We start from the raw sequence: 23,590 nt of genomic DNA, 5'->3' as shown, positions 1-23,590 counted from the left end.
ATTAACTTTCCCATTTTTTTCAAAATTATAATTGCAGAGTCTTTAGTTAGTGTGCTGTGGTAGTCAGCACCTGGCTTATGATTGGAATTTATGTCCTTTGCCGTAAAATACTTAAGAGAATGATAGAAACTTAATGTGGATGTTCCCCTAGCTGCAAATGTTTTTGTCTGTTTAGGCATTCTTCAGAAAGAACTACTACATTAAGTTTTTTATTATCCTTTGCAGTTTTGAAAAAGGTAGAAGCTCTTCCAATCCCTTTTGTATCTCATTCCTGAAACACTTCTCATTGTCTCAAATTATTTGCATATTTGATACTAGAACCTTTTTGTCCAGTCACAGCGTTGGATCAATTAGGCCTAACTTAAAAAATAAGTAGAAGACTCAAGAGGATGTAATAAGAACAATGAAATTATTTAATAAATATTAATAATTTATTATGTACACATGCACATTCATGAATGTTTTTAGCCATTTGTGATGTACATTTTACCACCAGAGGAACATAAAAAATACTAATACCAAACAGAAAAAAATACGAATTTCTAATTATTGTCAAAACTAAGACCCCTTAGTAAAAAGTTCACCTCTCGTTTTACTGAATCACTACATATTTCCATCCTTGCTAATACCGATTCATTTTAATTTGTTCATTTGTTAGTGGTTCCTATGCTATCCCTGGCAAATAAGAACTTTTGATCTACGCCCTATTCATTATATAGTGTTCTACTGTATATGTAACTAATGGAATAGAGATCAAATTGTGGCAAATATGGAGAGAGGTCAAGGATTTTATAGTCTTTAAATTTCCACAATCCAGATCAGAATCTTCTCTATTCTTTTTTTTTTACACTCGTATGCAGAAGTGCTCTCATACAACTCTTTCTTTACTTCTGTATTCCTCTAATGTGCTGTCCAAATAGTTAAAATGTTGTCACATTCACTTGTGCAGTCTGATCAATGTGATTTAGAACTACACTCAAATAGAAAAATCTAAAATTAATCTAAGTCTTCACAGAATATTTTTAGCCTCATTGGATGGAGTGTAACTGCCCGGCCAAGAGTTAGTACTCTACTTCAGGCACTTTTGCTGAGTATGTTGTGATCTCTTTCTCTTGGATACCTTGAGTCTGCTACACTTATCAGTCATTTCAATAAGTTGTCATTGCAAATTTTGGAGTAAGGAGAAGTATTGAAAGTTGGAAGTTGTTAACAACAAATGAGAAATAGGAGGACATGTACAGTGGTGTTTCAGTCAGGAGCCTACTGCATGCATCTCTGAAGCCTTAAAGGAAAACCAGAAAATATAGGTAGCTGCTTCTGTTCAGTATTGCTATGAAGAAGGAGGAATGGATCATTTTAAGAAGGGAAAAGCAGTTGTTTTTTGTGAAGTACAGCAGACTCCTGATTATCTGGGAGCGGTTTATCCGTGTTGTGGATTATCCGTGCATGCGTTAACACTGCTACGATGTATTGCGAGGTCTTTATAAAAAAATGAAATCGGACGCAAAAGCAGAAGGATATTTGCATTTTAATGCATGACTACACTGCCAGGCCTATTATTTCCATTAGAATGCCCTGCATTAAATGGAATTATTTTATTTACTTGCTGACAAGGAATGCTTCCAGTTTACTTGTTCGTCTGCTCTTGCATTGCCGTGCCGTGGACTCACATGTGGTTGAATACGGCCCCCGGGAACTGGAGATTTCATTGCACTCAGGCATGTTTACGTCATGACTAGTGTAGGTCAGACTGGACAGGAAGGAAAAAGTGGAAGTGAAGGCAGTGAGGGAAGTGGAATTGGAGATAGCATGAGTCATTGCCAGGCAATTACTTGCGTAGACAGTTTGCCATAAGCCCTGGTTTCCTGTAACCCCTATTGGGCGATTGGTTGATCCCGTGCCAGTTGCCATCACCAGGGTTCTGTGTTCCTGTTTCCAAGCATCGTGGTGCACAGTCGTGCTCGGTGATCACGGATCCGCATCCCACAGAAGCTGCATCTTGAGCAACTTGTGCAAGACACAGCGTGGTGCCTGACAGTGTAGTTTCCTATGCCGTGCGGTGGTTTTGAAGCATTCATGTAAACTACGTTTCTGAATTTGTGATCTTGCAGCTACAGATGCGCGGTTTTCAGAAAAGTATTACACGGAGCTGTGAGAATGTGAGTGCAATCACGTTATCGCCACTAAAAAGATTGTAACCAGAAATGAAAGCTCTTTAATTATTCTAGTTAGCAATAAAAAATAACATAAAACGTGCGTAGATAGTAATAGATTGATTGATTTTCGTAAATGATGAAAATTGCAGGAAATTATAAGGAGAGTTTGGATTATTCGTGTTTTCTGATTATTCGTGCCGCCTCTCCCCATCATTAGCCCAGATAATTAGGAGTTTGCTATATGTGTTGAATCCTAGGAAGTTGATCAAATATTTAAAGACAAGTAGATAAATGTAATTCTTCTGATGAAACTTATCAAGTGTCAATATACCAATTAGTGTCCATAGGCTTTCTGTACACTAAGTACCTAAGGCTGCCATGATTTCTTTTCTTCACTAAGCCATGTAGCTTCCTATCACTACCAGCACATCCAAAAGGCTTTACCAGTCAGGACTCTTATTTATTCCAGCCTAATGCATATTAGATATGGATTTGATAGAAAAGTAAAGGGAACAGCTTATGATGCCAATCAGTACAAAATCTATTTTATTGAGTTTCATTTTGATGCATGTGATTGAGTATTGTTTTACAGCACCAATCTTAAATCTGAAATTTGCTAAATTATGTAAAGCCACATCCCTAACATGATTATTCAGTTTACTATGATAGACCTATGGAATTTGTTTGGAATGCTGCTGTTTAACAAAGTTAAATTTAATTTTCTCCTGTTTAGTACTTTTACTTAAATTAATAGAGGAAAATTACTGACAGTCTTTTTTAACAGACGGTGAATGCTAATTTTCAGTTAATTAAACTTTTTTTGTGTTTTTGTTGATACTTCACCCATAGTTTGGCAGCCATGAATGATGAACTGTTTGCTTTCAATGTGTGCAACTAGTGAAGTTATTAAATATCCATAATGATTGTTCTAGAAGCATGGGAAAGAAATTATTTGTTGCCAATGTAAATACCAGTTTGTTGAAGAAAAATCACCAATGTGGAAGTATTTCACTTAATCATTTTTTGATGAATTTAGTTGTTTTTTATAAGTTGGGAGTGTAAATTACCCCAGTAATTTTTGTTTCTAATGCATGAAATGTTATTTATTTTGTTTCTTGTGTTTTTTTTATTTTCATTGCAACCTCATTTTGGTGGATTTGGTATATTAATGCCCACACATAGCCACCGCTGACTGTGACTGGTGTTTTTTCTTCCTCTACATCCTCTGGAGACTCTGGCTTTGTTTCCCAGGACCTTTTCCCTCCCTACTATCCGTATCACACCAATCATTTGTCTTTATGGCAGGCTGGAATCTCACCACTACTGGTACCCTCAGTTCACAAGGTATCACTAACTCATTACTCTTGTTATAAGATAACAATAGTATATTTTGATGGCTAAAAAATTTGATGTCTTAGCTAATGAAGTGTATTTTTTTCTCTAAATTTTATTTTTTGTAATGAATTTTTTAAATTACTATTTTCTGCATATTCGTTGCATGACATATTTTGCCAGTTACATGTATATGTATTGCTTTAACAATGCCTTTGGATGATGCCTGAGTGCCTGCCTTGTACGTGAGCATTATGTTGAAGACTGAGGTAAGAGATAGTATTTAACCTGCGACATCAGGTCTCTTCTAGGTGGAAATAGAGATCCTCCAAGAAAGCCATTTAAAGTAAAGTTAGAGTTTATTGGAGATTGGTCTTTTGGATTTTTAAATTTCAAGTTTCTTCATCCATTTCAGCCCAGAAAAATATTTGTTTGCAATTTTGCAAATATTTTGGTATGTTAATCCTAAATCCACCTAAAGAATGTCGGCAAGATATTTTGGTGATATACCTCAACTTTTTCGAGAAAAGACTTGTAGCCACGTGGCTACTTTGGGCGGTTAAGGAGTCAAAATTTTGCGTGTATCTGTGATTTCGGCCTTATGTTCGATAAAATAATAAAGGCATTTTGTTCATTGAATTCGTTTTTGGGATTTTACATGGAAATAAACTTTGGATAAAGATTTTAAATACATATTTTTGGGGGATCGGGTTGGTGTGGTTGCTAGAGTGTTGGCTTCCCACCCGGTGGGCTCGGGTTCAAATCCCGGCAGCGGCAAAGAATTTTCAGAGACTGCCCGATCCCTGCTTGAATGTTGTGTGGAGAACATTTCAAGCGCAACTCTCCGTCCGTCGGAAGGGACGTTAAGCCGTGGTCCCCTTGGCGCCTTTCTTTAAGAGCAGGCTAATGCCGATGCCGGGTTTCTCTCCACCCTTCCTTCCATACCCTTCCCTCATGGCGCAAATGACCTCAGCTGTCGGTCGCCTCCTCCAAATACCCTACCCTACCCTACATATTTTTGTGTGATTTTTCGCTTCTGGACACCAAGGGCAATAATCCACTTAAAAATACAACCTGCAACTTAATCTTGGGGGCAATAATTAATGTCCCATAGAGTCTCCACTGTGCCATTATATAGGAAAGGTGCAACTAGGATGTTTGTGACTAAGAGGAAGGTTACCCATTCTCGATAGTGAAAGGTATTGTACCCGGGGTGTGGTTTGGTGTAGCTGGTTATTCTGAGATGTCACACAGCAACACAATTTGCACATTTTTAGGAAATGTAATACTTCCATTTCCGGATCTTTACAATTACTTTTTGAGTAATTGTTATTGAAGTACGGTATGTAAAGTCCACAGAGGTATTTCGAACACAATGTTCTTACTCAGCTGCTGCAGTAATCACTGGCGCTTGGAAACCTCCTGTTTTCATCATTTTGAATGACTAAGTGTTATCAAACCACAGAAGATTGTGTTCAGAACTGCAGTACACTAAACTACTACCAGGCTCCCAACTTGGAGTATTTTGATGCTCCAGAAAAGGCTGTACAATGGTACGCAGAAATGCAATTTTTGACTCATCTCTACCAGTTTTGCAGCTCAAAATCTAGTCATTGTGTATACTTGCTTCAAACAGTACTTATCTCATTCCTTTCCTTAAGCCGTGGTCACATTAGGCTTTTTAGCAACCCCTACTAGCCATCCGCTGGTAAATATCACCATCAGCCATCGGATCTGTAGGGTTCACATTATAAGTAAATACATAGCCGCTAGTACAGTTGCTGTTGATGACTTGAAAATGCTGTGTGTGCGTGCAACATGTTATCTGTTGGTGTGAGTCATTACATTTTGAGACGTGTGTTAAATATTGGAGTAAGAGAGTTGTATGAACAGTTGTTGAAACAGAAGGTTAATTTCTAAATTTATCTAGAAATGTTATCATGTGAGTCTCGGCTTTCGGGCATTCCTCCACATTGAGTTTTCTATAGGTGACACGATTTAGACACCCATGGCAAGGAAGATTCTTTGCCGAACTAGTTGTGCACTTCTCCTGGAGAGAGTGCAATACACCTCAGCCACATCTTTCATAACTCTGACTGGAATACACGTGATAAGATAACTTTCAAGTCTGCTCAATCCACATTCACTGCATTCAGAGAGATCCAGATTGGAAAGTTCCAGTGTCTGCGATGGAAACAGCACCCAGAGAGAGGCCCTGAAAAGGACCATTCACAGATGGACCTATCGGATGACCAACCAAAAACCCATGACATGGAGGGCCCGGCAATGGCCCTTACAGCCATGATAATAACCGCAATATTATCAATTTGACTGGACACTAACTGAACGATGCAGCTATCTCCATACTATCTAAGGGTCTGAACCTTGCCATTGCCCCTTACACCATAGCCAAGGAAGAAATCGTGGCAGCAGTAGAGGCTGCCGCAAGAAAGCTGTCAAAGGTGAAGGCAGATGATTACAAATCCAAAATTGTCACATTTCTCTGTGGAAAAACGTATAGACCACTATGTCAGACCTGAAGTCGAGGATCGAACGGCAGACTAGGGCGCTCATCAAGTGGTCCTCAATTCCAGAGGAAGAAAAGCAGAGACTTCTTCCTTCAGCTGCGATATTTCCTAGACTATATGGTCGACCGAAAATTCACAAGCAGGGAATACCACTCCGTCCGATTGTGAGCACAACTGGTGCCCCTACGTACAGGCTGGCCCAATACCTGGACGAGACACTGCTACCCTTCTCAGGATACACACATTCCCTCATGAAGAATTCCGCCCACTTCTCAGAGATCCTGAAGTCAATAAAAGTGGCGAGAGATGATAACCTTGTCAGTTTTGGCGTAGCGTTTGGCGTTTTTGACATTCCCATCAACAAAGCAATGGAAACCATCAGGAAACTCGTTGGATAGGACTTACCCAACGACTTCAGCAACCTTACCAATTTTGTTTGAAGAACTTGTACTTTGTTTTGGATAATAAATTTTACGAGCAGACCCTGGTATCAGCAATGGGCTCCCCTCTCTCACTGGTTATGGCGAACATCTTCATGAAGGAGTTTGAACGAAAAGCCCTCAGCAGTACCGTAAAGAAACCTTTGGCTGAGGTACGTGGATGACGCATTCGTCATTTGGCCCCACAGTTGACAAGATCTAGACAAGTTCCTTGGACACCTCAATGGGCAACATCCCGGCATCCATTTCACCTTGGAGACAGAAAAGAGTGGTAAAATCCCTCTCCTGGACGTCATGGTGGAAAAGAAGAGGGACGGAAGCTTTGGGCACTCCGTCTACAGGAAGAGAACCCTCACCGACAGATATCTATATGCTACTTCCCACCACCATCCCTCTCAGAAGGCCGGTCTGTTGAAAACCCTGATCCACCATGCTAAGACCTTTTTGGACCAAGACTCCATGCGAAAAGAAAAAGAACAAATCGCCAAGACGCTTCATAGAAATGGCTACAAGAAAGAGATGGTCCGAAAAAGGACTTTATGGAGTGACAACAAGGGAAATAAATCTACAGAAGATTCGTCGTGAGAGAAACCCCCAGCATACATAGCAGGAACTAAAGAGAGAATCTCCAGAATTCTGACCAAACATAATGTGAAGACCAGGTTCACTTGCTGCAAGAAAACAAGGGACCTTCTGCCTAAGCTGAAGGACAAGATCTTGCGCTTACTATACGGGAGTGTATCTACTGCAATGCTCCTGTGGCAAATTTTACGTAGGACAGACCGGGCGATCTATCAAAACCATGATAAGGGAACATGAACCTGACCTGAAGACATTAGCAGGATGGCTGGAGAAACTCGTCATCTATGGACACTTCAACGCGGAGGAATGCTTGAAAGCCGAGACTCGTATGGAGAAACAATGCCACTTGTTGGTGTCAACCATATTCACTATTGTTCACAAAAAGAGGTAGAAAATGCAGTACATATAACAAAACTAAGTAACACTGCATAAAACCCACAAGACACGTCTTAATTCACCAGCTGCTTGTGAGTTACTAGAGGTTCAAATTGGCTGGCTGGCACCAGTGAGGAAATCACGTGACTGCCAGTTTAGGGTATGCAGCACTAAAAAGTTAAACATGTTCAACTTCTGATTGTGGCTATTAAACACTTAGCCAGCAGTTATTTACCAGCTGCTGGTTCTGGATCAGACTAGGCTGCTTGCTGACAATATTACCAGCGGCTGGGTAGAAGGGGCTGCTAAACAGCCTAGTGTGACTGTGGCTTTAGTCTTGTGTCTTTACAGCTGAATCCGGATTAAATCACAGCTACTTGGTTTTTATATAAATTGTTGATATTTCTTCTGTCATTATAAAACACTCCAACTTCTTTCAAGATTGAAGCATTGAATTACAGTCTATGTTATCAAATGCCTTTTCTAAGTCCACAAATGCAGTGTATGTATGGTCGTTCTTCTCTATTCTCATCTTTACAAGCAGCCTATGGGCCAATATGGCCTCTATTGTACTCTTGTTTTTCCTAAATGTGAATTGGTCTTCATCTAGGAACTCTACTGCTTTCTGTTCTATTTTCCTTTAAATAATTCTTGTTAATATCTTCGTCATATGAGTCGTCAGGCTAAGGGTCCTTAAATATTTAAATATCTTTGTTGTCTTCTTTTTTGGAATAGTAATGATGATTTTCTAGTCTGTTTCCATGTTTCTTGTTATGTACATGTTACAGATATTTTTGTTGAGCTGAGGATATAGCTTTTACTCTGCATTTTTAATAACTTCTGCAGGAATAAAGCCAATTCCAGGTACTTTATTCATCTGTAGGTCTGTTGCTGCTCAAATTTGGATCTTAAGATTGGAGTTCCAATGTGATCCCTTGCAGCTTCACTTTCCTCTTCAATTATTTTCAGTGCAAGATAATTTCTGTTGTATTACTCTTCGAGAAACTCCTTTGATCGATTCAATTTGTCTTCATTTTCAATCAGGAGAGATTTGTTTGTGCTCTTAATAGCATTGCAGCTTGCGCTCTGCTCTTAGAAGTGGTTCCTCTTTATCCTATCAACAGCTTCTACTTTTCCCTGTGAAAGGTTGGTCTGCACATCCTTTCAGATATTCTTCATTTGAATTTCCCTAGCTATCCTTGCTTTGCGAGTTATTTTGTTCCCTATTTCCATGTAGTTAAAATACCCTTCTTCGTTATAGCATTCTTGTACGTTCTTCTTTTTCAATGAGTTCTATGACTTCATCTGTGATCCATGGATTTTTCTTAATAGCTTTTCTTCTGCTGAGAACTTCTTTTTGCCATATCCTGTGGTCCACTTTAGTGATATTCCTCCTTTCTTCCTCTGATTTCTCAGTAAAATTCTCTATCATTTTACTCTCTACTGTTTCTTGAATTGTTAGGTGATGTTGAGCCTCCTTAATTTTTTCTATCAGTTACATATTCTGTGTGGTTCTCTTCAGCTTCTTGGATTTTCGTTGGCATTTCATCATCGCGAAATTACAGTCGCTGTCGAAATCAGCCTTTGGATAGCTTGAGCGGCTTTTCACCTTGTTTTTAAATCTCTACCTTCACCAAGATATAGTCTATTTGAAATTGTTTCATGTCTCATGAAATTTTCCTGGTGTATATTCTTCTAACCCATAGTCTCCTGCTATTCTTCTGTCTATTCCTTCTCTGATGGCGGTGTTCCAATCTCCTAAAATAATAATATTCTCTTCCCCTCTTACATGTTTGATTACTTCTGCAATATCTTCATTAATGTCTTCTTCATAGTCTATCAGTGGCATGTAAACCTGTACTACTACCAGTTTGGTCTCAATCCTAGCCATGATTATCCTTCCATTATGCTGCAATTGGCTTTAAACCCCTATTCTGGTGCTCTTTCTCAGCATTATCCCAACTCCAGCATTAACATTTAGACATCATTTGCGTATAACCCTATAACTTCCACTCCAAAAGTCTCCCTCTTTTGAACATTTCATTTCACTTATTCCAAGTTTGTCAAGGTTCAATTTTTGCATTTCCACCTTCAAGTTCTCTAGCCTTCTGAAGGCCCTAAGAAATCTAGGGTTCCATTTTATTTTCCTCAGAATTTATCACCTTAGAACGATGTACCTTCTTGTGTAGTCCACGCCTGGAGATCTGAATGGGAGACTTGTTTACCTCCACAAAATTTTACTGGAGAGAATGCCATCATATCTTTGAAGTAATCGGTGGAGTAGGTGTGACTACTCAGAAAAATAATGTGGTGGTTTCACCTTGCAGTCCTTGTGGCAGCACTTCAGCCCTTAAAGTAAATGTTAAAATGCCTACAGTTAAATGAGTTGACCTCTTCCCCAAAATATGAGAAGCATAATTGCTGGTGGCCTCCTGTTGACAAGTAATGGCATTGTCACAAACTTAATGTATCATTTGGGCACACTATCCTTTTCTAGAATAGACCCATACCACCTTGGAATGCTGTTGCTTTTTGTCCATGACTCTTTATTTGACGAGTAAAGTCTCTCATATTACAGCTAACCTCTATCTCTAGAGGTTGACCCACCATCCACAACCCACGGGACGCACTCAGTGGTGAACTTAAGCTGAGAGCTTTAATTCGCAGCTTTAGCAATACATTTTTGGGTTACTGTATGATCATTTCATTGTTATCGTTTAAGCCAACATTCTCCAAGAAATAAGCTGACCTAGGTGTGTATTGAGTTATATGATTATTAAATTTGTAGAATTTTAATTTTTGTTTACAAATAAAAAGGCATTTTTGAGTTGAGATAATGGTATGTATGTCATTCTGGATTGGTAAAGTTTTCACACTAAGTCATTACAAGTATTTGGATTATTAAGTCCTATAATGAATTTATATTTAAAGTTTCATTTGCTGATTATGATATCTTGGTAACTGCATAATTGTTGGTAGCATTAAACTTCATCATTTCATTTCATGTTTGAGTATTATGTGAACAGCCCTGGTCAAAAAATGAGCCACTGTATGCAACGAAATGTAGAACTCTTGAAGTTAAGTTTGCCTTTGAATAGGTAACTTCACTGTATGCACTCCACTTTTTCCTGGTTCCTGAGCTGAGGCAATAAATGATAAATTTTGGGGTCATGCTGTGCTGAGGAAAGACTTGCTTCAGGCAGCAATAAATTTTTGGGTCACCGTATTATCATTTCATTTTTATTGTTCAAACCACCTGTATGGCTAAATAATAGCCCTGTTGATTTTCCTTTGAACTATCTGTTGCCGTGTTCTGAAAATATGTGGCATCAAATTATTCTGAGTGTAGTGGTGGGCATTATATTTGTGGTTAGCTTGAGAATCCTTATGCTAGAATGCTGTACAACTCTCATTCTAAATTTTCAGATAAATATTTTTATATTATTATTGATGCATTTACTTGAGGTGCTATGTGAAAACCTGTGTCCCTACTTGGTTCATAATTGTGTCATAATTCATAATTAAATTTAAGTTATATATACAGGATACAAATTCTTAAACTTCTTTTGCACCGCTCATGAAGCACCAATATATTTTTCATGCTAAAAGTGCTGAAAATGGCCTTTTTATTTACCAATGTCACACACAACTGTGTGCATACATTAAATAAGTAGCAACCAACTAACATGTCTTTCTGAACCTTCAAAGACGTGATGGGGGTGCAGCATGGTAAAATCAAGGTTACTAGCTCACCTATTGGGAGTGGTGCCTTCAGTCCAGGCCCAAGTGAATCATTTTTTTGACTGGGACTGTGCAGTAGATATTAGGGATGTGCGAGTACTTGAAAATTTGAGTTGAGTCGAGTACTTGGTACTCAACTTGAATGATTTGAGTAGTATTACAAATATCGAGTCGAGTAGTTTCGGTTACAGAGATATTGAGGTCAGTAAGTTCAGAAATCTTCCGACGGAAGGCGCTATCATGAAACTCTTGTAGTAACATCGTTTATAAAGTCGTTATAATGTCTTGGCTTAGGAGTTTCAGCTATTGTGTACATAGCAGTCAACCAATATGCGTAGTAGTCGCTGTGGGTGCCGAATACCTTTTCGTCAGTCCGACCGTCTTCCGACAGGGCGGAGTTTTCGGAATAATTGGAGTGGACCACATATGTGCTTAAACTTTCTTATGTGATACTTTTGTATCCTAAAATACTTTCTTTACTCAAATGCTGAGGGAATATGTAAAAATTGTTAGGATTTCTATGGAAAAAATGCAACTTTTACGTTTCAGCGGGCAATGCCGGTTTTTCCCTGTATTTAAGGTCACAAGTAAAGCCATCTCTTAGCCTTTTTGAGCATGAAGTACATCTAATGCTAATTTTCGTATATTACTTTGGTGCTTTTGGTTTCCCTCATGAACTAGCAGAAAATAGTTGCTATGGTTGATTAATCGAAGTAAGAAATAAAGAAAACTTCCTTTTTGATCTACAAAGCTAAAGCTAATTTCTAGAGTTTGTTCACTTTGTCCAATAATATTCAAGATCATCCTAAATCGTTGATATCACTTTTTATAAAATTTCCCAAGGTTCCCAGGCATTGCAACTTTGGAAAGAAAGTACTTTTCCAGCTACACAAGTGTGTCGCGAAAGACATTTTTCTGCAGGCAGCAAAACTGTAACATGGAGACGTCAAAACCTGCTGCCTGAGCATTTAGAACAATTGATTTTTCTACATGAAAATTTGAAAGGATCAAATATTACATGATACATTAATGTATACACTCATAATTAAAATTGTACAAATATCTTTGTTGAGGGTTCTTATGAGCAGTTTGGATACATACATTGACGAAATATTACTAGAGGTTAATTCATTTCAATGGTGCTTTTGGAGCTGTTTAAGACATATCCATTTTCATTTGTCTCCTAATTGTAACTCAATCACCATCAATGTTCCTCATTATATTTCCCTTTTCTACATCAAGCTAAGCATTCAAAATAGAAAATTTGCTAGGGGATTGAAAAAAAATGAGAATGTGTTGTAGCATGCATTGCTGTATTGCCTAGTTCAAAAATTACCATACTCAACTTGATACTTGCGAGTAGTTTTCAACTCAATTCGAGGTCAAAAAGTTCTACTCGCACATTCCTAGTAGATATGTATCTATTTTCTGTACATGCTTCTTGTTCTCATAGTGAAAGTATCTATTGTTGTGAGTGAACTGTTATTACTTTTTGTTAGAGATGTGCGAATAGTATCCGCGAAAACTCAAATACTTCAAATACTAGAAAGTATTCGATATTTGAGATCTCGAATAATTATTCTAAAGGTACTATCTCGAATACCTCAAATACTTTGAATTTCGCGTCATACACTGTCGCATGCACGTGGTTGGTAGTTGACTCGGAAAAATGTAGAGAACTCAGTCTTTTAGTGCATTTTGCACCGTTTTAGCCAAGTTGACAAACTACATCAAATTCGTGGATTGGAGCAGTGAAAAGAGTTCGACGTGGGGAACCAAAATCGATTGGGTGAAAAAATCCAAAAATCCCTGGTTTCCCCCTCCAGGGGAACCTCAGTGCCATGGGATAGTAACTACGAAGCACAATTCCCAAAATCCGCTACCCCTTCCATCCATCAGCCCTCGGCCCCTCCTCCGATGCTTTCCTCCTCTCCGAAATCAAACAAAAGGCCCCAGCTGGCGCAGGGTTCATATTACGAAGACTATAAATCAAAAGCTTCAAAAGAAAATATCAAGTTACAGGAGAGGTAATGGAATCGTGTTTCACCCTTCCCTCTTTCTCCCCCACTGACCTTTTTCTGCCTACCTGCTTCAAAGTTCCCTGTTTCTGGAGGTCAACTGCTGCATATGAGTCATCTACTAGCCCAAAAAGGTGTCTTAACAATGACTTTCGGCAATTGATATTACACCTTAATTGGATTGAAATATTTTTTATGTGCACGCAATTTAAAAAAGAATAAGACCAAACACGACGTTTTTCTGACTTTATTTAAGCATTTCACACAAGAAAATAAATGTCGGAAAGACGAAGAAATGCAGCTGAGACCTAGCAAGAATGTATACATCAGACAGAAATCCATCGTAGCTGTGTAAATGCCGAGACGGCATGAAATCATTTTTTCGCGAGGTGGTATGTCCCCTTAGGATATTTGAGAGAGATGTTAGTTGAATCAACTACATATATGCCCAAATTGTTTCCATAAAATTAAAATATTCCATTAGTCAGCTAAATTCCTGTTTCAATTCTTTAAAGAAAATCACAATTACTCACTAAAATCCTGAGTTTTACTGCTGCATAGGCAATCAAGTCAAACATTCCCGCAATCATCGTTTTTTTCGTCCATCCCCTTGAAAAACAGTGGATAGAGCTTCCACTGTATACCTTTGTATTTATATATTCATCAAGGCAAATAGAATAAGAAACGTACGTTTAATATGCTTTGCGCAATTCTAGTATTCGAGGTATTCGAATATTCGAGCGATGATTTAATATTCAAATTCGATATTGGAGTTTGAGAAATCTGCTATTCGACCCATCTTTACTTTTTATATTTGAAAATTTCATTTTCCTAGAAAAACTATTGGAATAGTCTTTTAAAATGGGGGAATTAATTTTTATGTAGGTGTGATTTTTTTTCCATTTTGTTACTTAATCATGGCCTTACATAGAGCAAATTAAAAGGTGTTTTGCTTGCTAATTACATTTTTTATTCTAAGGTTGTGGTAAATAAATTTTGCTTAGCCATTCTACTAAACTAAACTTTGCTTGTTTTGCTTGTAGAATATATTGAGGGGAAATGGATGCAGGAGTTACTCGTTCATTACTTTAGTAGAAAGTAGTTCATGCAAGGTAGTAGCCATTGGTTGGTCAAGTTATTAAAAAAATGTCTTCTCCTTTACCATCCTTAATTTTGGAAGGCACTGCCTTAAGTTAACATCACCAAATTGGACCTTTGCCCACCCCAAAATGCATATCCAATCCAAATGAACATAATACTGGAGTAAAATATTTTTGGCTACTGCCTTGAGTTCATGCACTGATTAAGCATTTATTATGCCTACTTTCTATTATTATTATTATACTTCTAAAGACTTGATGCACTAATTAAACCTTTTATTACCATAGGTATCTCCTGAGCCAAGTGGTGGGAGTGGAGGAAGTGATGTTAGCACACCAGTGCCTCCTGGAAGCTGTAGCAGCAGAGAGAATGAAGATGAGTCTTCTCCTGATGGGTCTGGAATCACACCTGGCAATTCTGTGACTTCGCCTTCATCTTTACCCACAGCAAGTCCTCCTCTCCCTGCTGTTGCATCGTCCACGGCTGCTACCTGGCCAAATCTTCAGGAAACACATCAATTTGAATTGTCCTCTAACGTTATCTCTGGCGATCGACCTCACACAATTTCATCCGGTATGTTTTAAGATCCATGTTTCAAGTATGAGTGTATTTTGTGGCCCTGTGTTATGGAAAAATTGAATCATTTGAAAAGTAGCTTTTATTTTCTACAGTTGGTGTTGCATGATATTAATGTACTTATTTCTAGTCTATAGTTGAATTGAGTGGAAATAATTATTCCTCAGTTAGTACTGTAATGGTGCCAACCACCCAAATTGACAAACATGAACAACAATTTATGTACTAGTCATTTTCCTTTGTCACCTGTCTCCTATTTTAACACTAGAACCGCGGACTTTTTCGTATACCTAGAACCGCGGAGGGGGTCATTTTGACCCCTCGTCTTTTCTTGCCATATTTTTAGTATTTTGGGTTTCTTTTGGATACTGCACTATGTGAAATGAATTATCTGAGATTTACAATGAAATTTGAATGATATATGGGCGGCATAAGCGCTAGATAGGCTACCCGCCTTGCACAAATAATGCGTTTTCCACATTTTTACTATATGTTCGGCTGAGGATGGAGGAAAAATATAAATTTATTTAAGAAAAAATAAACACTTTTATTGGTGCAGAGAAGCATACAGTAATGAAGAATGTCAAGTCAAGCAAAAAAGTCAAGCTCCAAGTTCCTTGCTCCGTACGTGCATACAAAACTGCAATGAAAGCTTCCAGTTCATCCATAGATACCGACCAGTCCTTGTCCCCACTTTCTTCACGAGCCCGATTTTCCGTGCACATCTTCATGTGCTTCAGCATAGTTGGAGTTATCACCAAATATTATGCTGAGCGAACATCACCCTCAGTGAAGAAGAAGATTGAAGACTAGCACTCCCCCGGCGAGAACCACCTCGTCCTCGTACCTGGCCACGAGGAGCGGCAGCAGCAGACTCAAGCGGCTCGTCGTCTTCAGCAGGAGCGACAACAGCATCGCCACTCCCACGTCCTCGATGGCCCCGAGCACCACGGCAGAGGCCCTGGGCAGTTCCAGGGCGACCCCGTCCCACGAGCAGGAACTGTGGACGCGACTTGGTCCACGGGAGGCTGTATTTGTGGACCACGTCCACGTCGTTGTGTGCGGGTGGTTGGCGGCTGATAGGGAACGTACTCCTCACCTTCATTACCTCTACCAACAAAAAAAAATGCTTTATGAAATAGATTTGTAACATTTATCAAAGAATGCGAGTAAAATAAAAATAGGAAACTTACCAGTGTCTTCGCTTGAATCTTCAGTCAAGGACTCTTCACTGTCTTCCTCAGCGTCAACGCCGCCGTCATACACTTCAACAGGATCATCCTCCGCCTCAGAGCAGTCCTCAGGCACATCCTAAAGTTGCTCGAGAATACGAGCGACCTGTTCTGCGGTGTATTCCTTTGATCGACGCATCGCTGGGCGTTGACCGGAGTATCACCCTTGAAACGGTATTGCCCTTCGTTCAGCGCTGAGCGATGCAGCGCAACAATCGAACGGGTGAGACGAACTGCCGCGCAAACTGATGAATTCGGATGAATTGCGAAGTATTACATTGTAATTCATGTAATTGAGCTGGCAACTACAATGACGCTACACTGGTAGGGGAGGCACGGTAGGGGAAGGAAGGAGCCTTCATCTACATCTACATCTACATAATACCCCGCAAGCCGCCTAAAAGGCGTGTGGCAGGGGGTGTTAGGACACCAGCCGTTTACAGCTATTAAAAAAAAAAAAGAAGTGCTCTAACGAGGTTGGGACAAGCGTTTATTAAAGTCCTTTATTGTTCGGGGGAAAAACGAATTCTTATATCTATCCGTTCGGCTAAAAATCTCTCTTAATTTATCGCTTCTGTCGGACCTGGAAATATAGTGTGGCTCTAAGATTATGTTCTCTGTGTCGCTCTTAAATATATCCATTCTTAATTGTTCAAGCAATCTAAGCCTAGCGCGCAGCCTCCGAGTCTCCAACGGCTCCCAGCCTAATTCGCTTAACATCTGGGTAACACTGTCTGTACGCCCGTAGCGGTTTTTGACGAAACGCGCAGCCTTCCTTTGTATCTTATTCAGCTCGCGGATTAAGTCTTTCTGCACTGGATCCCATACACTCGCTGCATATTCAAGGTGCGGTCGGACGAGAGCGAAATAGCACCTTTCTTTTACTTTCTCATCCGAAAATCTTCCCACAATACGCTTGACGAATCCTAATTTCTTCAGGGCTATACCGCAAATATTCTTTATATGAGTTCCCCACGTGAGGTTCGAGGTTATCGTAAATCCCAGGTACTTCACTTCGTCTGTTGCCTTTATGTTAATGCCATCCACTGCATAAACATTGTTAGTGTTGGACGAATTCCGCAAAAAATGTACCGCCATGCATTTGCTCAGATTAAGTTCGAGTCCCCACTCTTGACTCCACAAATGAACGTTGTTTAAGTCCAATGATAGATTTCTATAGTCAGAGTGATCACTAATTTCGCGATAGATGACAGCGTCGTCAGCAAATAAACGTATTTTACTGCTAATGCGGGAGCACAGATCATTAATGTATATAATGAACAACAGGGGGCCGATTACGCTACCTTGTGGAACACCTGATGTAACTTTTACAACATCAGAGCTAATTCCGTCAAGAACTACTTTTTGTTTACGATCTCTGAGGAAGTCGCGTATCCAGTTTACAACTGTTTCGTTTAATCCGCATGACTGTAATTTGTATAAAAGTTTGTTGTGAGGTACAGTGTCGAAAGCTTTCTTAAAATCTAGAAATAGTGCGTCAACTTGTCTTTTCGATTCACCAGATTTTATAACGTCGTGAAGAAAGAGCGCGAGCTGTGTTTCGCAGGATCTATTTTTTCGGAATCCGTGCTGACAGTCATGGAGGAAGTTACGTCTGTCCAAGAAAGTCATGATATTACTAACAACGATATGTTCAAGTATCTTGCCTATAATTGATGTTAGCCTTGAGTGGGGGTAGCCGAGGAAAGGGGGGTGCCCGGAAATTTTCGCGTAGGTCCATTTCTACGCGGCTCGACTCTTACATTCTTTCATGCGTCCGCTGGGCGGGTTGCCTTTATCTGCGGCCTAATAAGAAACGACAGAGGTAATCCATGCGATTCCCACACATTCGACCTTCGAAAATTACGCTTGCGGTGAATTTCTGCTGAGAAAATATAAAGTTCGGGAACGACAACAGAGCAGGGGTCAAAATGACCCCTACCGCGGTTCTAGGTATATTGTTGTCTAGTGTTCACAAAAATAGTCCTAAAGCGTCGGAATTTCGCATGAATACGCCTTTCTACAATTCATTAAAAGTCAGAAAATGTCAGGTTTGTGAAAAAAAAATTAAGTGTGAAATTTACATGTTGAAAATCGTAAGGGGTCAATTTGACCCCCTCCGCGGTTCTAGTGTTAAATTACAGTGAAACCTCGTTAAAGCGAGTACAGGCTATAGGGACACCCCCGCTATTACGAGAGATAGCCGATGGACCGTCAATTGACCCTATAATAAGAGTGTTAAAAAATTCGTTTTTACGAGACCCTTTCGGTGTTGGCTCTCGCCATAGCGAGGGTTTCACCGCCGGAAGACTTTCATCAAGACTCTTTAACCTCTGTAATTGCTAGCGATCTGTCAGAAATGAAGTTAATGGAGTGCTCAGTCTCAAATTTATGTGGTAAACTGTCGTTCGATAAATATAATGATTGATGAAACAATGCTTTGCATGATTTTTATTCAGTGCGGCGCTTATAAATTGTTTGAATAGTTAGTCGTTATTTGAGTAAGGAAATTTAGTGATGCAAAAAAACATCGCCTTTCGTCTGGATTTATGCTTACGTTTATCGGATAGATGTTTATCTGTCGCCGCACCACTCCTATTCCTGTATATCTGTTCGCAAGAGGTATATTGGCTATTATTTGCTCCACCTCCGGTAAAGCGACAATTCGCTATAGCGAGTGTTTATTAATGCATTGTGGGGTGTCGTTATATCGAGGTTGCACTGTATAACACCGGAAGGTCTACACATACAAGGCCTAGGAGTGGTTCAAGTCCATTCATCTGTTGTAACTTGGCTTCACTACTGTCGCTGCATTTTAATCAGAAAATAAGAAAGGAAAGGAATGAAAAAGATCTCAGGCTGGCCAATCTCGGTCATTCGTGAAAACTTGGAAAGTTGGGGATATTCTTATTCTGGAATCCCAATTACTCTGTAATGTGAGCAAATGAAAAATTGTTCTGATTTAAAACTTTACTCTAAACAGTAATGTTTCCTTAATTATTTACACATAGATGTATCTTTAATATTTTAACATTCCATTTTAAACAAGTCATTCTTGATAAGTGTTGAAATTCTTTTGTACTGAAAATTTGCTCCATATAAGTGCATGTAAGAGGTGCACCTTTTTTCTCAGAAATTGCAGCCGAAAATGGGGGTGCGTCTCTTACACAAACTTCTTATCTTCCTCCTCCCCTTCACCGGTTGCAAGTGCGAAGGGAACTGAGTGGCCTTGGTTTTCAGTGTGAGTCTGTCATCTGAAACCCTACGTCAAAAACAAGCGGCAGGCAATGGAGTTTCTCCCTAAGTGATGTATTTTTAAAATGCTCTTGTTTGCTTTTCTTACTTGTAAGCATTGCGCCGTCACGTCAGTACCTCAGAGGTGAACATGGAAAAGATCGCGCGGGGTTTTTCGCTACGGAGGGCGTGCTAAATTTACTGTCACGAGTGGGCATCCCGCGGCATTTATAATGCAAATAGTAATCGCATATCAAATTTAGAGAAACGCATAGTTTTGAAGGACAATACCTGGTTAATAGTCAACATCTGTCGTTCCGAGTAATTTCCATTACGCTAAAGACCAGATTTTTCAAAAATCATCTTCAGACGCTATTATGAGGATTATTGCTACTGAAAATTATATTGGTGTCAAAACCTGCTGTTTAAAAAATTTAAACGAGTGAGTACATTGTTGGACTAAATGGTGGATAGAAGAAATCGGAAATGCTTATAAGTGAAGAGCGCTGAAGGAGAAGTCTAGGGGAAGGAGCACCCTCCCTCCGTCTTTCAAACAACGAGGCTACGAGCGAAGGAGCAATGGAAGAACACGTCCGATCTTGCATGTGACGTCGTTGCCTTCAAAGCGAAGAGTCAATATCGGAGCAATGTGATGTACGCAGTTTGCATTGCTCGATGTTTCCAGTCCATCTATCCTTGTTTGAATGCGCTCATGCTACGCTTGTTTCTTCCGAAATGGTCCTATTTGGACTATGTTGAATATTAGTAGCCTTATTGTGACTTGAACCTCGTGCGTGTCATACAATCATACAATTGCTGAAAGCTATCGAGATATCTTCGAGCTCAGTAGGTGACTCACCTAGCATTTAGCCTCCACAAACTGGGAGAATTGAACCTGGTGGACCGAAAAAGGTCAGTTGGTGAAATGGGGTAGGGATGAAACACGTTTCCATTGTTCCTGTGTAACTTGATATTTTCCTTTGAGGCAAGTGACTTATGGTCTGTGAGGTCTTGGAAAAGAAAACGGCAGAGGCTTTGGCTGATGGAGGGCCGGGGATGATTTTGTGCAATCTACGCCATGGTTATTTACTTACGGCGCTGAGATTCCCCCGATTGTTGGTCAATCTCTTGGGAAGGTTCATGCTATGTGCCTGTCGTGTTTTGCCTTAAAATTTTCCACGGCTGCAATTCTATGGCAATACTCCTACGAGAGCTTTTAAACAAAATTGATCGTACGTAGGACAAACATCGTAGAGCAATGGCATATGCAAAGATAGGATCTGATCTCTTTCTACTCCCTCTTATGGGACGTTGCATTCACGAAAGCTTTGATTTAAAATTTCAGATTCAGTTTCTTTTACGAATTTGGAGTATCAGGTGAAGGGCATTATCCATGGATATTTGGATCCGAGGTATCCCATCCAACCATCCCTCGTAAGCATCATAAGGTTAAGACTACAAGTGAATACCTACATATCTCCGAGCGCCGTACGTATCATGTAAATTTAGCTGAAAAAAATGCTGCGTATAATTTTAGTATTGAAAGAGGAAATTTTGATAACTGTCGAAAGTCCTGGCATATTCTGCATAACCTCGCACTAGGGATAAAAAAAATTCCACAAAATTTTTTTCTTTAGCTTCGATATTCAAAATAGAGGTGCGTCTCTTACATGTGTGCTGCTCTTATACGTGATTTACGGTAATTTAGCTTGACTTGTATGCAAACTTCAACAGTATCACAATGGCAGACAGAAAATTTCTAGGCTTTCCTTGCCATCTTGAGGTCACTAAAATTATTCACAACAACACTATTTCCTTGCTTTAAATGCTTAAATAACGTTAGAAATACGTCAAGTTTGGTCTCATTCTTTTTTGAATTACGCGCACTTTATAAATATTTCAATCTAATAAAAGTATAATGCCAATTGCCGAAATTCATTGCTAGATACCTTTTGGGCTAATAGGTGATTCATGCAGCAGTTGACCTCCAGAAACTGGGAACTTTGAAGCAGGCTGGCTGAAAAAGGTCAGTGGATGAGAAAAGGGGGGGCATGAAACACGTTTTTATTGTTCTCGTGTAACTTGATATTTATTTTGAAGCTAAGGTCTTCGTAATGCGATCTCTGTGCGAGCTGTGGCCTTTTGTTTGATTTTGGAGAAGAGGAAAGCGTCGGAGTGGGGGAGGCGAGTGCTGAATGGAGGGGGATAGCGGATCGCAGGAAATGCGCTAATGTTGCTATCCCATGGCACTGAGTTTCTCCCTATGGTAGTTTCATCTCCTGGGGAAGATTCAAACTAAGTGCCTGTTGTTATTAGCCATAAATGACACATGGTAAACACTTCATCTCATTTATGTCAAACAAAGGATGCGGGAAACGAGGGGACCGCGATCTTCAATCGATCAGTGCGGGAAAATGATACTTCAGGGAACGATGGATGCAGGAAAAAAATTACATTGCCTTTATGGAACTTTATTTGAGACCAGGAATGGCGAACGATGAATGCGGGAAAACGATCAATGCGGAAACGATAGATCGGGGTTCCACAGTATATAGTTCCTCTTATCTCCTGGAATAAGGCATCGGGGGAAAGAATAAAGTCCAGGACAAGCTACTTATTTTTTTCCAAAATTGAATCTTTAAAAAAATGAGGGAGTTGAACTAATTTGGAGAAATACATTAATACACATCCTACATGATCTCCTATTTGTTTATTCTGGCCTTTGTGACTGATGCTAAAATCATTGAAATCTCAGTTGTACGTATCACTATAATAAGTATACTTCTAACATCATTCTTTTCACCAGCATATGAACGAGGACATCAAAGACCACCTTTGACAGTATATACATTTAGGCCGCCATCATCTACATCATCATTGGACATTACTCTCACTCCTGGGTCTGCCTCACAACCTGCCAGTCCTAGTGGGCTAAGTTTGGAAACTGTGTCAAATAAAGACTCTGTGCAGTCTGGAGGTGAAGGAGGATCATCTTTACTTCAATTTTGTCACAGACCTCCTATACCACAACGCTGTTCATCTCTTGAAAGACCAAAGGTATGTTCCCTTTTACTGCTCAGTTCTTGTGAGCTTATCATTGATGCCATCAAAATAGTTGTGAAATTTGCCAGCTTCTGAAGTGGTTGTAATCAGAAGATGAAATGTAGTTGTAAGGGTAATTTTAAAAGTGGTTCATTCCTTATTAACTGGACCATTGCCCAACAAATGGTCAACCAGCCTAACGAGCAAATGAATTGGATGAATCATTAAAATTAATTTTTATGTGCTACTTCAAGACAACAAGAAATCTAATAACTTTTTTTGTGTTCCTTAGCTGCCTTCCCGGGGCCAGCACATTGGCAATGAGAGTAATCTAATCAGCAAGGTAGCTGATCGAGGCAGAGTTAAAAATGAAGGGCTGGACAATAAAGAGAGTAGTTCTTACAACAATGATGGATCTCCCCCACCAATCTCTCATGCACCTCAGATTGTTAAAGGTATGTATGATCTTCCATGATATGATTTCATGCAATATTTTTAATTTTGAAATTGTTCCATTTTGTTTTAATGCTTATTGGGAAACTTGCACTTGCATTTTTTTGTTGTGCTATGATTTTTCAATTATAAACCAACCCTACCTCATATTCATACCCCCCTCAACTCTTAATCCGAATCATTTTGGAATGCCATATTCTCTGGGAAATAGTACACTATCAAACTGCAACTTACGTTTATCTGCGTGGATTGCAGATAGACTGCATATGCAATGTTTCTTATATAATATGTGAAAGAGTGAAATAATTTAGATTTTTATATTTTGTCTAAAGTGAAATAGTTGACAGAAAGATTTTATTTCATTTGTTGTTTTATTTCTATTTTAAGTAAAGCATGTAGTCATAAAAAGGGTCTGCTCTGGCCTTATGCCAGTTGGTCATTTTTGTTCTTAAAGGTCGGTTTGTAAAAGAAAATAGCTGTTAATTAATTGTAGGGAGCTCTTAGCATGATATTCCATTACCCAGGCACCAATGGAGGCATTTAAAGACAAATTTAGTGTGGAACCTGGCTAAATTAATGAGAAAAATTAATTTGGGGTTATTTTATTAAAAATTAATTTTTATACCTTGGGTTAAATTAATTTTTATACCTTGGGTTAAATTAATTTTTATACCTTGTAACAGTTTACTGTTTGTTCTGTGGAAGAATGATAGATTTCGTTCAGTATGCATTGATTTTTTGCACACCACAGAGCCTTCAAGCTAATTTTGTGTTAATTGC

The 23,590-nt window shown here is 39.3% G+C and overlaps 1 protein-coding gene across 4 annotated transcripts in view; it reads left to right on the top strand.

The window, feature by feature from the left end:
• The window catches only part of LOC124164336 (protein MTSS 1), a 59,869-nt gene that overhangs the window by 20,922 nt on the left and 15,357 nt on the right, over nt 1–23,590 (top strand). For 2 of the 4 annotated variants that reach the window (XM_046541640.1, XM_046541616.1), the window contains exons 10-13: nt 3,339–3,500; nt 14,561–14,846; nt 22,122–22,372; nt 22,650–22,812. In XM_046541640.1, the coding sequence (XP_046397596.1) occupies nt 3,339–3,500; nt 14,561–14,846; nt 22,122–22,372; nt 22,650–22,812 (862 nt within the window). The remainder of the gene's footprint in view (nt 1–3,338; nt 3,501–14,560; nt 14,847–22,121; nt 22,373–22,649; nt 22,813–23,590) is intronic. The other 2 variants (XM_046541631.1, XM_046541624.1) reach the window with 1 other exon arrangement.

Source organism: Ischnura elegans, chromosome 1, assembly GCF_921293095.1.
Source record: "Ischnura elegans chromosome 1, ioIscEleg1.1, whole genome shotgun sequence".
NCBI classification, from domain to species: Eukaryota; Metazoa; Arthropoda; class Insecta; order Odonata; family Coenagrionidae; genus Ischnura; species Ischnura elegans.
Note: the sequence above shows the minus strand (reverse complement) of the source record. Positions and strands in the feature narration are given on the sequence as shown.